Raw genomic sequence first — 14,588 nt, forward strand, 5'->3', positions numbered from 1 at the left:
CATGGCCCCTGGCCCCTGACCCGGCAGCCAAGTCCAGCTGAGGGCATCTTGTGTCCTCTACAGTGATGCCTACACAGTAGGTGGCCAGAGGGGCTGGCCGGGAACCCTGTTTTCCTGTTGAAGCAGCTGTGGGAGCCAGGTGGAGGCTGCAGGCGGCCCCCCACCTGCTAGAGGGAGGGCTCAGACCTGAGATAGAGCCGGGGGAGGGCTCACCCGGGCGGAGACAAGGGTGGGCCTGGTGCTGGTGCGGTTCCAAAGTGGCCCCTAACTCCCGCCTCCAGGTGTGGGGGGAGGTGGGCGTGAGCCTCTCCTTAGTCCCCATGGGTGCTGGGGCCTGGGCCCGTAACCGGTGGGCAGTGTCACACCAAGTTCTGCGCACACAGGCCTGTGACACGCATCCTCATTCAGGATGTGCCATCCATGGTCACGCACACATGCCCGCGACCGCGATGGAGAAGCACGTACGCCATCAGCACACACCCATGCTCGGGCCTGATGGGTGGACACACACACGTGATCACAAATGTTCACAGGGGCCCCCAGGACCTCATGAAAACACACCCCTACAGCATATGAACATACACACACATACACACACACACACACACAGAGGCAGGTGAGTGATGTCTCCCTTAGGCTCAGTGTCAGTAGGCCCCAGCCCGTCTGCCCTGGGGGCAGATGTCCCAGGAGTGCTGGGCACCAGACACCCCTTCCCAGGCAGCCTGACCCCTGGTAACTCCAGGTCCTGTGGCGGAGCTCTTGGCCTCCCTGGCACCTGAGAGGAGGGACCTTGGGGCTCCTGACCCCCGGCCAACCCTGTAAGTCCTCTGAAGGCTGACGTGACCCAGGTCAGGTTTAGTTGCCACCCAGGCCCCACTGGCTTTGGGTCAGAGGTGCCGGCGGGGCCCCTGGGTGCTTGTCAGCTGGGCCCTCATGGTCTGGATGCTGCCCAGGATCTTCTTCTGGTGGCCCATGAGGGTGATGCCCAGGGCACGCACGTCCCTGTGAAGGAAAGGTGGTGCTGACCAGGTTGGCCTGGGAGGCCCGGAACTATGGAGATGGGGACACACCCATCCCCTGGAGCTTCCCACCTCCTCAGGGGCCCTGCCTCTGGTCCCCTGCCCTCCTCCCCTGCACGGGCACCACCCGACCCTGCACTCACTGAGCATTCATCCGCAGCACCATGCCCAGGGAGGAGTAGCCGCCAGCAGCAAAGTGGTCCCGGTAGCGGCCCATGCGGATGGAGTCCAGCCAGTCCCCCACGGTGAGGCCCCCGCCGCCACCCCCGCCCCCTCGGAGGTCAAAGCAGCTCTGGGCAAAGGCAGGGGGCGGGCACCTGAGGCACAGAGGCCCTTGGTAAGTAGCCTGCCAGGGCCCCTGCTTTCCTCAGGGACCCGGGCACTAGCCATGCTCAGCCCCCATCCAGGCTCAGTCGTGGGCAAAGGATCTAAGGAGCTAGCCCCCAGGTCTGAAAGGAGAGGGCTGAGGAAAGCCCAGGCAGGACAGGGGTCAGGGGCCCGGGCAGGATAGGAGCCAGGGGCCCGGGCAGGGCAGGGGTCCTGGGTTCAGGCAGGACAGGGGCCAGGAAAAGGGCTTTGGGACCGAGGCTAGGTGTGGTCTGGATGTCAGGGCTTACACTAAGTCTGGGCCTTATCCAGGGAAATACTGGGAGAGCAGCTGGGCTTGGGCAGAGCTGGGGCGGATGCCAGGCACCTGTTGACTGTGGCGGTGGCCCTGAGGCTCTCCGGGCTCCGGATGAGGGCATCGAGGACACTGACAATGTGGGAAAAGCGAGGTCTCTGAGCCCTGTCCTTGTGCCAGCAGTCGAGCATGAGCTGGTGCAGGGCGCGGGGGCAGCCCATGGGCGCGGGCAGGCGGTAGCCCTCCTCCACGGAGCTGATGACCTGGGGTGGGGCGAGCACAGCGCGGGGCTGGAGGCCGTCCCTCCCTCCACGGCCCCCGCGCCTCTGCCCAGCCAGGGTCCCCGACTCACGTCGCGGTTCGTCATGTTCCAGTAGGGCCTCTCCCCGTAGGCCAGCACCTCCCACATGACCACACCGAAACTCCACACGTCGCTGGCCGAGGAGAAGGTCCGGAAGGCGATGGCCTCGGGGGCGGTCCAGCGGATGGGGATCTTGCCTCCCTGCAAGACACACGGGGGTGCTGGGCGCTCCTCCGCAGCCCGAGGCAGGGAGCCGAGCACCGGGTCAGGGCAGCCCAGGGGCCGAGACGTGGCCTCCGCCTTCCTGTTCTGCCCACGGACACCCACCCTCAGCTGTTCCGAAGACTGAGCAAAGGAAGCGCGTGGTGCGCCTGAAACATAGTAGGTGCTCAGTTAAGAGCCAGGGACGGGCTGGTGCCCCTGCGAGTGACGAAGCCCGCGGAGCACGGCTTGCTCGTTGTCCCAGCTGCCCTTCTGCCTTTCCTTCTTGTCCTTGCTTGTGTCACAAAATCCCTTCTCTAAGTGAAACGTTGTTCCTTCGGATGCTCGGCAGGTGAGACCCCAGAGGGAAGGTTCTCACTGAGGCAGGGTGGGGGGCCCGAGCCCCTCCACTCAGCCTCCTGCCTTGACAGCAGCCCCCAAGGATCCTCTGGAGGAGCCCGCCTCTCTATGGAGCATGCTCTGAAAACACCACTTTTTAGCCAATCCTTACAGACACATGTGGAGTGGATTTGTGATTCAGAGAGACACCAACTCTCCCAAAGTCTCCCGGAGAGCGGGTGACAGTGGGGAGAGTGAGAGACAGCCCCAGTGTCTCCCCAGGCCACCCAGTGATATAGGAAAGGCGGGAAAGGGGGGCTCCCACTTCCCAGAGGGGGAGCCGAGATGCAGAGAAGAGAGGTAGGACCGGGTGGAAGCAATCCCGACATTTCCAACCTCACTTAGCTCCGCGTGGCGGAGACCTCCTGAGCCGCCCTGCCCCTCCCGGGCCTGGAGGCGGGTGGGACTACGCACCGTGGTGGTGTAGGCCGCATCAGGGTCGTCCTCCAGCACCCGGGAGAGCCCGAAGTCGGACACCTTGCACACCAGGTTGCTGTCAACCAGGACGTTGCGGGCGGCCAGGTCCCTGTGGACGTAGCCCAGGTCCGAGAGGTAGCGCATGCCGGCCCCCACGCCTCTGAGCATGCCCACCAGCTGCATGATGGTGAACTGCCCGTCGTGAGTCTGTAGGGGGACATGGCTCGGCTTCAGAAAGGCTCTGCGCAGCTTGCAAAGTATCTTCACTGCTTATGAAGCACGTTCCTGTTTCAGGTCCTTCTCACGGTCTCATTTATGCTCATAGCGACCCTGAGAGGGAGGTGGGGCTGTGATGACTCCTCACCCATTTTGCAGAAGGAGAAACGGAGGCCCAGAGAGGTGAAGCCCTGTGCCCGAACACCCAGCAGATAAATGGAAGGGCAGGGGCTGGGAGTCCAGTGATTTCCACCCCCCCGCACCATGCCATCCAGCTGGCTGGGGCCCTGGGTCTCCAGGGAGGCCCCCCTCTCCGCCCGTGTGCGGGGCAGAGCAGCCCGAGCAGCAGAGGGACCTTCATGTGCTGCGGGGCTGAAAGGCAATCAGATGGGCTGACCCTTGAGACTCGTCCCTGTACCTCACTCCCCTTCCCCAGGTCCACTGGGCCCGAACTCTGTGGGTGTTTGGAGACCTCACGTTCTCTCCCAACACCCAGAACGAGCTTCCCTCCGCCGGGCCCACGTGGAAGGCGGGGTGGGCACGCACCCTCAGGAAGGCGTCCAGAGAGCCGTTCTCCATGTACTCGGTCACGATCATTGCCAGGCGGCCTGGGGAGGGGCAGGCGGAAGGGGTGGCTCTTGGTGGGGGGATCAGGCCTGCTAATGGGAGACCCCAGGAACACGCCCCCTCCCATGGGCTGGCCGGCACTGAGGGCTTTGGGGAGCCCAGGGTTCCCACTGGGGTCCTGGGCTCTGGGCCCCCTCCCCAACCAAGTCATCGGGGGACCTGAACCGGGGGGGTGCAGGGGCAGGGCAGGGGCAGAGCACGGTGGCCCAGGGGTGGACCCAGACTTCTGGCCCGGGCAGGAGGGCTCCCGCAGGGCGAGGCTGCCCTCGCGCGGCACGTACCGCGGGTGACGACGCCCTCGAGGCGGATGATATTGGGGTGGTCAAACTGCCCCATGATGGACGCCTCACTCAGGAAGTCCCGCCGCTGTCGCTCCGTGTAGCCGGCTTTGAGGGCCTTGATGGCCACGGGCACGTCCCGCTGCCCCGGCACCCGCAGCCGCCCATAGCAGACTTCCCCGGACTCCCCTGCAGAGCCCGAGTGGGGCGGGCAGGGGAGGGCTGTGGGACCCTCCTCTCTGTGCCGGGACCCCAGCGCCCCCCTGCACCCCCTGCACCCCTGTGCGCAGTGACTCCCCTCCCCCTCTGCCCTGGGGGCCCCTCCCCCGGGCACCCCCCTTCACAGCCCCCAAGGCTCACCAGAGCCGATAATTTTCTCAATGTGGATCCTGGAGGCTTCAATCTCCCGAGTGAAACCGCGGCCCGCCCGGCCTGGCTCCTCGTAGTTGTGGGGCTCTGCATAGAACTGGGGCTCTGGGATCTTCCCCGGGGGGTGGTGCAGGGGCAGGAAGACGGGTGGGGGTGCTGAGGGCCCAGGAGAGAAGGATCATCAGTGGGGTGCAGGAGACTTTCCCTGCAGCATTGCAGGGGCCTGGGATAGGGCTGGGTGGGGGGCGGGCAGTAAGGGGCATCCCTCGGAAGCTCAGGTTGTAGGTGGCAAACAGCAGGTGCCCGATAAGTGCTTATTGAGTGAAAATGGGGTCTCTACGGAGGAGCTATGGGGTCTCTGGGGGTTTCGGGGGTCTCCAGTGAGTTCTGAACGTATCTGTTGTTTTTTGGGGTCACTTCTAGAGTCTTTAGGGTCTTTCTAAATTGCTCAGGGGTAAAAATGTTGCAATCACACACGCCAACCTTGACTGAAAGCAGTTCTCCAGAAAACTGTGTTAAGAAGGATTCGGAGGCTGTACTCAGCTCAATGAGAATCAGTACCAGAATCGATACTAATGTTCACCACGGGCACAAAAGTGAGGTGTGGAGGAAGGCTTCCTCCTCTTTGCCTCGTCTCCAGGGGTCTCTGCAGGGTCCTGAACAAGCTCTTTGTAGCACGGGTTCTTAGCCAAGAGTATACGACACCCCCTCCCTCCACAATTGTATCCAAGATTGTGTGTGAGTGCACACATCTGTGCAGGCCCCCGGGCAGAGGGATTCCAGCATCCTTGTGGGGTCTGCACACCCAACAAAGGTGAACAGCACTTGGCCTCTGAGGTCCTGCTGTCTCTCTCTGGGGCCCTCATCTTTCCGGGGGCACCCCCAGAGCCGCGCTGGCTCCCACCGTGACCTCTTCTTCCCTGCCCCACGTGCCTGGTGCCCGCACTCACCCTGCCCGTTCTGATACTGCATCTTCTCCTCGTCCGAGTCCTGGAAGGCCTTGCTGTAGCCACAGTGCCTGTGGAAGACGGCCCTGGCCTCAGCCCTGATCCCCTTCCGGGACAAATCAGGACTCTGCCCCTCGAGCTCCTTCCCCTTTAGGGACAGCTCCTGCCACCACAGCTCCTGCCCCTGCAGAGGGGAGTCTCCGCCCTCAGGCCCTCACCCCAGCCGGATGGTGACACCTTTGGCCTGCACAGCAGTCTCCACATTATAAGCCCCCTTTTTACATGAAATCACCCTTGGTGAGGGGGTGGGGACGAGGCCTCTGGTATCTATGACACCGTGGGACCTTGGCAAGCTCCCTCCCTTCCCTGGGCCCGTGTCTCCATGTATAGGACGATGCTTCCAGTCCTTGCTGTCTGGGATCCTAAGCCCACACCAGGCCCAGTGTCCTATCTCCACCTCCCTCTGGGATGGACTGGGAGAGAGAACGACCACTTTAGTTTTCACAGACCTGGGTCCCTGTCCCAGTTCTGACATCTACTTGGCGGAAGACGCCTAACCTCTCTGATCCCCAACTAGCTCACCTGCAAAGTGAGACCGAAATTTCCGCATCACAGATTAAATGAGGTGGAGGTGGTCACCTGAAGGGAGGCCCGGTGGGACTGGCAGGTGGGTGGACGTGGTACAGAGATAGGGAGGGTCAGGGGGACACCGGGGTTTGGGGCTCAGGGGACCTCATGAACAGTGGTGCTGTGTCCTGAGAAGGGGGGCCCACCATGTCCTGAGAGATGCGGGGCTGGGGGTGCTGTGGGTGCGGGAGTGGGCACCTGGTCCTCAGGAGAGACCTCTGTGCGGGTGACAAATGTCAGCACATGAGGGTGGAACCCCAAGCCGCGATAAAGCCCTGATAAGGACACTCAGAAAAGATGGCCCTGGGTGAGCAGGGAGGAGAGGAGGGTCTAGGGCAAGCCCGGGGTCCTCCAGCCTTCCAGGGTTGTTTTGAGAAGAACGCCTGGGGGAGACGGAGAAGGGCAGGGAAGACAGGTGGACAGACATGGGGGGTGTGGGGGGCAGGGCACAAGTGTTCCTCGAGGAAGGGAAGAACAGGTATTCTTGGAAGTGAACCCAGCCCCAGGAGCAAGGGGACCACCAGCTGGTGGGGCTTGGGACAGGCTGGAGACACAGCGCCCCAGAGGAGGGGCTCGGGGTGGCCGGGGACCAGGACCACCCACCTCTTTTTGCAGATGAGCAGGAGCAGAAGCACGACCAGGCCCGTGATGAGCGTCAGGCAGATCCAGACAATGGTCCGGGTGTCGTAGCGGGGCCCTGGGGGAGGAAAGCAGGGTGGGGGGACCGGCTGCTCAGGCCCAGGGATCTGGTGCCTCTGACTCAGCCGTGGGTCAGGTCACAGGCCGGCTCCTCCTCTGCCCTCACCCTCCCTTCTCCTAAGCCTCCCCTTCAACACCCTGCGGGGGGCCGGGGCCTCCTGGCTTCCCACCTGGTGCCAGCACTTCCTGGGACTGCGGGGCCGTGGAGAACCTCTAGGCTTCTCTGAGCCTGCGTCTCCCACCCGTAATATGCCTGTCCCGCCTGTTACTCAAACAGCGACAAAGCTGAGAATGTGCTGAGAGGTGCGTGTTCCAGTCCAGTCCCAGGGAGACCCCAGGATTGTCTTCAGTTTTCAGACAGGAACACTGAGGCTCAGAGATCTCCGGGAGCTCGTTCCAGGCCCCACACTAAATGAGACTGGGCCGGGCAGGATTCCGAGCTGGGCAGTCTCAACGTGGTATCGGGCCTCAGAGCGCTGGACACACATCGGTTGAAGAGGGGCATCAACTTGGCCTTGAACTTTTCTATCCTACACCACCCCTTGGAGGGGCCCCCCAGTAAAGAGCACAGAGAAGACCCCAAGCAGCTGGAGATGGGGGCAGGGCACCCCCAAGCTTGAACGTGTCTCAGAATCGCCCTGAGGGCTTGATAAAACCTGAATTGTTGGGCCCCCACCCAGGGTTTCCGATTCAGAAGGTCTGGGGTGAGGCCTGAGAATCAGTATTTCCAACACCTCCCAGGTGCTGCTGCCCCAGACCACACTGTGAGAACCTCTGTTCTGGAGGCTGGGGGTTAGGATGATGCTGGGGAAGGGGCACAGAATCTGTCCCCCAGACTGACCAGGTTCAAATCCTGCTTTGCTGGGTGACCTGGGCAATTCACTTTACGGGTCTGATCCTCACTTTCCCCATCTGTGAAATGGGGATGTGGATAATGGCAACTCATTGGAGGGTCTCGGGGATGATTACAAGGTGATCGTGTTGGCAAGGGCACCATGACGCCCGCCAGTCACACTGATACTCAGTGAAAGCCCGTGGTGGGTGCGCTGTCACTAGCCCGGTCACTCCGCTTCTCTGAGCCTTGGTTTTTCACCTGTAAAAATGCCAATCCAGCACAGGCACCAGCTCGGCACATTCCCTTCCTCTGACCGCCACGGCCCTGGCGCCGGGCCTGGCCCAGCTCCCTGCCCTCCCCGCTCCCGGCACTCACGGGGTTTCCCGGTCTCCACCTCCATGGCCTGGCTGAAGCGGCCGCAGCCTGCGGAAGTGCGGGCGCGGACCTGGAACATGTAGCGGGTGCCCGGCTTGAGGCCCGAGACGGTGGCCCTGGTGGTGACAGCCTTGAGGGTAGAGTAGCTCTGCATCTCCTTGTCCTGCCCATGACAAGGGTGGTCAGCCGAGGGTCCTCCCGCCTGGTTCCCCTGCCCGTTCCCGCTGCCCTGCTGGTACCTTCTCGTAGTACTTGATCTCATACTCCAGGATGATGCCGTTGGGCTGCTCTGGCTCCTGCCACAGCAGGGACACGCTGGTCTGCCCCGCCCGCTCCTGGCGGATCACGACCACCTGGGACGGGGCTAGGGGAGGGAGGCCAGCCTCGGTCAGATGGGTGGGTGGGTGATGACTGGCCTCTGTCCCAGGGATCCTGGCTTGGGCCATGCTCACCTTGCCAACTGTCCTGCCCCCATCCCAGGAGAGCCAGCACCCTCCAATCCTTCTAGTAAGTCAGCTGCGGCTCTGATTGGCCCCATGGGGTCAGCACAGCCTGGCTCTGGTCTAGGACGCTGGGGCCGGCTCGACCCAGAGGAGGCCTGACTACCCCAGCTCATGCCTCCTCCTCCTCTCATCCCCCGGAAGCTTGCTGGAGCCCCACCAGCCCAACAAGCAGAAAACTCTTGCTCGCCCTGGGGTCCCACCACCCAGGGCCCCACCACTAGATGTCTCTATCTCCACATCTCCCACCTCCAGCCCAGGGCCCGGGGCCACAGGCTCTCAGGAGTGCCTGAGGAGGAGGAAGGAGAGGGGAGGAAGGGAAGGAACCTGTCCTCACTGCCTGGGTTTGGAGGGTACGACTGCAGCAGCTCTGACACTTGGGGAAAGCCCTCCCCTGTCACACTAGGTCACGGCTCATCCCTCACCTGGTGAGGGTGACGGAGTGCAGCTACCCCCCTCCCCAGGTGAGTCTGCTGGGAAGTGCCAGGTATAGGGGGCCGCAGCCAGGCTGACTCTCTGCCCCACGCCCCCAGCTCTTGCCTCCTATCTGGACACCCTGTCAGCACACCTGGCGCTCCCTGAAGGCGGGGACCACACATGGCAGGTGCCCCCATAACACTGCTGGGTGACTCTGCCATGAAGATTCAGAAGTCAGTCCAGAGTTAAGTTGGAGGGTGTGTGGTACAGGGCCCCCCATCAGCCTGGGAATCAGGCCTGGGTTCACAGCCCCGCCTTCTGCTGGCTGGGACCACCAGTGTCCGGGGTGACAGTTTCCCCCATCCAGGAAGGGAAGCTGGCAACACCCTGCCAGGAGGAGGTGCAGACCAGGTAAGACCTTGTGGGGAGGAACACACACCAGCACCAGCAATATGTGGGTGCCTCTTAAAAAACAAAGAACTTCCAAGCCAACAGGTGCTGTGTGAGGGGAGCAGACACAGAAGGGGGCAGAGATGGGGAGGAAACAGGGTGAGGGCACCAGAGGGGCTCCGGAGAGGAGAGGGCTCTAGAGCAGAGGGAGACATAGGGGGAGGGAAAAGGGAGGGAGAAGGGAAAGGAGTTGAGGGGAAAAGGGGGAGGGGGGCAGGGAAGGGGCAGTGGGGAGAGGGCAAGCAGTCAGTGAGGCCAGGCCTCCCCCATTTGCTCAGGGCTGTTGTCTGCCTCAGGCATCCCCCAGGATTTCCGGAATGCCTTCCACATGCCTTGTGGTCCACTAGGACCTGGGCAGCCCTCAAGGGGCTTATGATCTATAGAGAGAAAGTAAGAAGGCAAATGATGGGGAATCACAGGTTGTTTAAGCACCGTGAAGGGGGGCACTTGGGTGGCTCGGGAGGGTTGAGCGTCTGCCTTTGACTCGGGTCATGATCCCAGGGTCCGGGGATTGAGTCCCACGTCGGGCTCCCTGTGGGGAGCCTGCTTCTCCCTCTGCCTATGTCTCTGCCTCTCTCTGTGTGTCTCTCATGTATAAATACATAAAAATCTTTAAAAAATTGAAAAAAAAAAAGCACCATGAGGGACAGAAAGAAGGCGCTTTGTGTGATGGAGGAGGGCACCTGATATGCCCAGGGGGCCGGGGGATCCGGGTCATTTTAGCTGGGGCAGGGGTGGGGGTGGGGGGTCAGGGTGGGCCTCCCCTAAGCGGGGATGACAGTGGAACCCAGGACTGAAGGAACCAGCCACCGAACAGAGAGGCAGAGAGGAGCTGCCACTCTGCAGGAGATGAAAGGCCAAGCCGGGAAGGGCTTGGTGTGCTGGAAGAGGGACCGGTGGACGGGAGGCCGGTGTGGCTGCAAGGAAGGGAGCCAGGAGAGCCGGAGAGGGGGCGGGGTGGGTGGCACAGGTGCCCCCAGCCTGGCCCGGGGAGGCTCCGAACGGGATCTGAGCTCAGGCTGAAGCTGGTAAAGGGCTCACCGGACCTCACCCTTCCAAAGCCCACTCAGGATGTGCTGTGAGAAGCCGTCGTGGGGCGGGGGCGCGGGCTCCTGCTGCTGCCCAGACAACACGTGATGGGGAGGCTGATGTGCTGTGCACTGAACTGTGTCCCCATCCCCAAATTCATATATAGAGGCCCTAAGCCCCAACTTGATGCTATTTGTAGTTAGGGCACTAGGGAGACGATCAGATGGGGTCATGCAGGAGAGGCCCTCGCGATGGGATTAGTGTCTTTATTAGAAGAGATGAGACTTCTCTCTCTCTGCCTCGTGAGGACAGAGCGAGAGGCAGCCATCCAGACGCCAGGAAGAGGGTTCTCACTAGAGACCACTGGCCAGCCCTCTGGTCTTGGACCTCCGGCCTCAAGAACCGTGATCAGTACATTTCGGGGGTTTAAGCCCCCAACCTATGGCATTGTGTGATGGCACCTGAGCTAAGAGAGACGGGCTGGAAGGAGGCTGAGGTGGAGGTGGTCACCTGAAGGGAGGCCCGGTGGGTGGACGTGGTACAGAGACAGGGAGGGAGGGTCAGGGGGACATCGGGGTTTGGGGCTCAAGGGACCCCATGAACAGTGGTGCCATGTCCCCAGATGCGGGGCCCATGGGAGGTGTGGGGCTGGGGGTGCTGTGGGCGTGGGAATGGGCACCTGGTCCTCAGGGGAGACATCTGTGCGGGTGACAACCGTCAGCACATGAGAGTGGAACCCCAAGCTGTGATAAGGCCCTGATAAGGACACTCAGAAAAGATGGCCCAGGGTGAGCAGGGAGGAGAGGAGGGTCCAGGGCAAGCCCGGGGTCCTCTAGCCTTCCAGGGTTGTTTCGAGAAGAACGCCTGGGGGAGACGGAGAAGGGCAGGACAGACAGGTGGACAGACATGGGGGTGTGGGGGGCATGGGGGCAGGACACAAGTGTTCCGTGGGTGGCGGGGAGAAGAACAGGGAGAGAAGTCCCCGCTGAGTGTGGCCAGGTGGGGACACTGGGCTTCAGGGGACAGGTGGGGCCAGAGGCCTGACTAGAGCTGCCCGAGGAGGCTCACAGAGAGAGGACCCAGGAGGGCCGCGCAGACGTCTCTCGCAGGAAGGTCTATGAAGAGAGACGGTGTGGTGGCTGCAAGGGAGCGCGGCTTCAGGGGAGGGCTTTCCTTCCGATGACGCAGCAAACAGATGGCGTCAGAAATGCTGCTGGGTTCTGGACTCCAGCCTGCACCCCGGCCGGCCAGCCCCCCACCCCAGTCTCCCTAGAGACCAGCGGGCAAGGGCAGGGCCCCACGCACAGGACACGCAAACCTAGGTCCCCCCCGGCCCCCGCCCGCTGCATCACCAGCCCCCGAGGACAGGGCCGGGCATTCTGTGGGTGCCTCAAAACGCTGGTCCGATGAGAGCCCCTCGAGCGGATGAAGCCCTGGCATCAGGGAGGGGGTTCCCTGGGCTCACAGTCGGGGGGGCCTGTTTCACTTGGGCATGAGATGGACCGGGGTTCGGATTCTGACTGCTGCTTCCTACGTGGTGACTGACACAGAGCTTTGGTCTCCTCCTCGGCGACATGGTGAGAATAGTTTCTGTTGGGCCAGGCCTGCGTGGTGTCGGGAAGAGACGGGGTGGGGGCCACAGCGGTCCCAGACATGTGCTGGGGCGGCTGCTGACGGGGCAGCTGCCGTGGGTGGGCTCTTGGGTCGGCCGTCACTTGACGGGGGGCGGGGGGGGGGGGTGGGGGGGCACCAGAATTTGGAAAGGGAGGGGCTCCAGGGGCTGAATGCAGCCCACCAACTGGCTAGGAACACAGAGATAAATGCTGTTGTTCCAACCAGTGCAACCAAATCCATCCCAGGGGCAGCAGTGGCAGGTGTTCTGGAAAATGATAATCAGAGTGATTTTGTTTCTTAATGACATTTATTGAGCATGTACCTTGGGCCAGGTGCTGGGCTAAGCATTTTCATTTCTCTCACTTAAGCCTCACAATAGTACCCGAGGCAGGTACTGTTATTCCCACTGCACCAGGGAAGGAATGGAGGCAGAAAGTTCTGGAGCCTCCGAATGCCACGCTGGCCTGTCTCTGACCTTGTTGGATTCCTCCCACCTACAGGGCATGTGCTACTTTTCTAAGGGCGTGCAGGGCCTGGAGCTCCGAGGCCTGGTGAGGAAGGCAGGGCCGGGGAGGCAGGCACTTGCCCAGAGTGCCACAGCGAGTCCGGAGCAGCCCTCTCCGATCCTGTGAGGGCCGGGGTTCAGGGAAGCTGGGGGACGGAGCATCTCCGCCTACCTGCCTGGTTCGTGGTGATGTTGACCACGGCGGCCCGGCGGGGCTCGGGGCTCAGGTCAGACACACCGTTGACGGCCTCGATCCAGAAGGAGTAGTTCATGTGGGCCAGCAGGTTGGCCACCATCAGACTGGCCCGCACCAGGCTCGTCTGCTGGGGCACGAAGCGGGTGCCACTCCCGCACGTCTCGCAGTGGCCCAACGCCCAAGGGCAGCGGCGGCACACGGCGTTGTAGGTGATGTCGTTGCGGCCGCCCGGATCCAGGGGAGGGGCCCATTCCAGGGTCACAGATGTCCCGTTGACGCTGGAGATGAGATTCACCGGTGCCGAGGGTGGCCCTGGGGAGTACAGAATGACAGGCGGCAGTGGAGGGCGTTTACCCGGCCTGGTCCGGTCTCCCCCCGTCAGACCAGGGAGGGGCTGGGAGTCCCCCATGATACCCAAGGTCCCCCAGGATAAGGTCACACCCCCTCCAGCCTCTGGAAGCTCCCCGAGGGCAAAGGCGCTGTCAGAGTGGACCACAGTGTCAGGTCTGTGTACAGAAAGCAAAATCCCTGCCCCCTACCATCCCACGGTCGGACCATAGGGATCCTGGGTTTGTGTTTCCCGAAATTTCCATCCAGAGCTGGGGGGAGATGCTGACAACCTTGGGGTGCCCACAGCAGCCCCCCTGGGCATGAAATGGCCCTGGCATTTGCATTCTGCACTCCACTCCTTAACCCCGGCTGGATTTACCGTACAGATCCCTGACCCCGCCGTGGAGCGTGTGGAGGCGCCAGGAAGGCCGGCGGGGTCTCCGAGGCAGGGTGTGCCCACCCCGCTCCCACAGGAGTCCGGGCAGCTGGGAGATTTTGCAGAAGTGGGGTCTGGGGGCTGGGGCAGGCTCCTGGGGGTGGGCATTTGAGTCTGAAGGGCTTGAGGGGTTCAGGTGGACCCCTGGGGCTCAGAATGCCAGTTCTCAGCATCCCAGGCAGGGACTCTTAGATCTTAAGAAAATAGAAGAGTGGAATCTCAGAATCATAGAGAATCACAGAATCTGAAAGGTATGGAATACTAAAAGCCCAGTCTTTTGTAGTCTTAAGACTTCTAGAACCCCAGGGAACAGAATTGTGGATTTGGAGACAAACTGGAGTCTGGCTAGCTGAGTGCAGGTGCCCATGACCTAGACCTGGGCTCACCTCGCCACGGAGCCCATGGTCGTCACCACGTCTCTCGGACATCCTTTCTGCCCCAGCAGGTCATTGCCAGGGGAAAATGCACGGGTCTGGGCAGAAGGGTGTTGGGGGGGAGGGAGACTGTGTGTGTGTGAGACTCTGTGACCCTCTCACTTGCCACAGGGAGCCTGGGGGCTGGGTGTGATGGAGATGGGGGGTGGGGGGGGGACAGGGAGATTGGGGACTGAGGTTGGGATAGATTAGGGAGCAAAACCAGTCAGAACTGTGTGAAGTGCTGCTCACCCACCACAAGAGACCAGGGTTGGCAAATGGGGGGCGGGGGGCGCTGAGCTGGCTGCGGGCCTCCCAGCTGGGATGGGGGCATGAGAGGCCCCTTCAGGCCAGGAGGGGAGGCAACCAAGGAGCCCCGCCAGCCGTCAGCAGAACGCCGAGCCAGTCACGCAGCCCTGCAGGCTCGGTGCCAGGGTCCCTCGGAGTCCCCTCAGTACCCCGGGCATGAGCACACACAAGCACACCCTCTCTGGGCACACACATCTCTGCAGGGCCAGGTGTGCACGCGCTGAACCCACAAGGCACATTCCTTCAAGCTCTATGGGGACTTGGGAGTCCCCACCAGGGACCGACCCAGATGTGCACACACACCTCCAAGAACCCTCTCCGTACGTGGGCAGGACTCTGACGCTCCCCCGCGAGCACACACACTCTCCGCAGGCTTCTTCCATAGCAGCCGCTGCCGACACAGACACGCACAGTGTCGATCACCGCAGGCACCCCAGGGCACACACAGAATCAGACA

The 14,588-nt window shown here is 62.3% G+C and overlaps 1 protein-coding gene across 1 annotated transcript in view; it reads right to left on the reverse strand.

Annotated features, from left to right (window-relative positions):
* Positions 1–862: 862 nt before the first annotated feature.
* EPHA8 (EPH receptor A8) overlaps positions 863–14,588 on the reverse strand; it is a 33,663-nt gene continuing 19,937 nt past the window's right edge. Inside the window, exons 5-17 of the mRNA XM_041767129.1 lie at positions 12,620–12,955; positions 8,172–8,296; positions 7,933–8,095; positions 6,627–6,720; positions 5,400–5,467; positions 4,441–4,605; positions 4,084–4,269; positions 3,722–3,783; positions 2,957–3,166; positions 1,994–2,143; positions 1,714–1,904; positions 1,163–1,336; positions 863–1,002 (exon numbers count right to left, since the gene is read on the reverse strand). Coding sequence (XP_041623063.1) covers positions 888–1,002; positions 1,163–1,336; positions 1,714–1,904; positions 1,994–2,143; positions 2,957–3,166; positions 3,722–3,783; positions 4,084–4,269; positions 4,441–4,605; positions 5,400–5,467; positions 6,627–6,720; positions 7,933–8,095; positions 8,172–8,296; positions 12,620–12,955 — 2,039 coding nt within the window. The 3' untranslated portion in view covers positions 863–887. The remainder of the gene's footprint in view (positions 1,003–1,162; positions 1,337–1,713; positions 1,905–1,993; positions 2,144–2,956; positions 3,167–3,721; positions 3,784–4,083; positions 4,270–4,440; positions 4,606–5,399; positions 5,468–6,626; positions 6,721–7,932; positions 8,096–8,171; positions 8,297–12,619; positions 12,956–14,588) is intronic.

This window comes from Vulpes lagopus, chromosome 8, assembly GCF_018345385.1.
Source record: "Vulpes lagopus strain Blue_001 chromosome 8, ASM1834538v1, whole genome shotgun sequence".
Lineage (NCBI taxonomy): Eukaryota > Metazoa > Chordata > Mammalia > Carnivora > Canidae > Vulpes > Vulpes lagopus.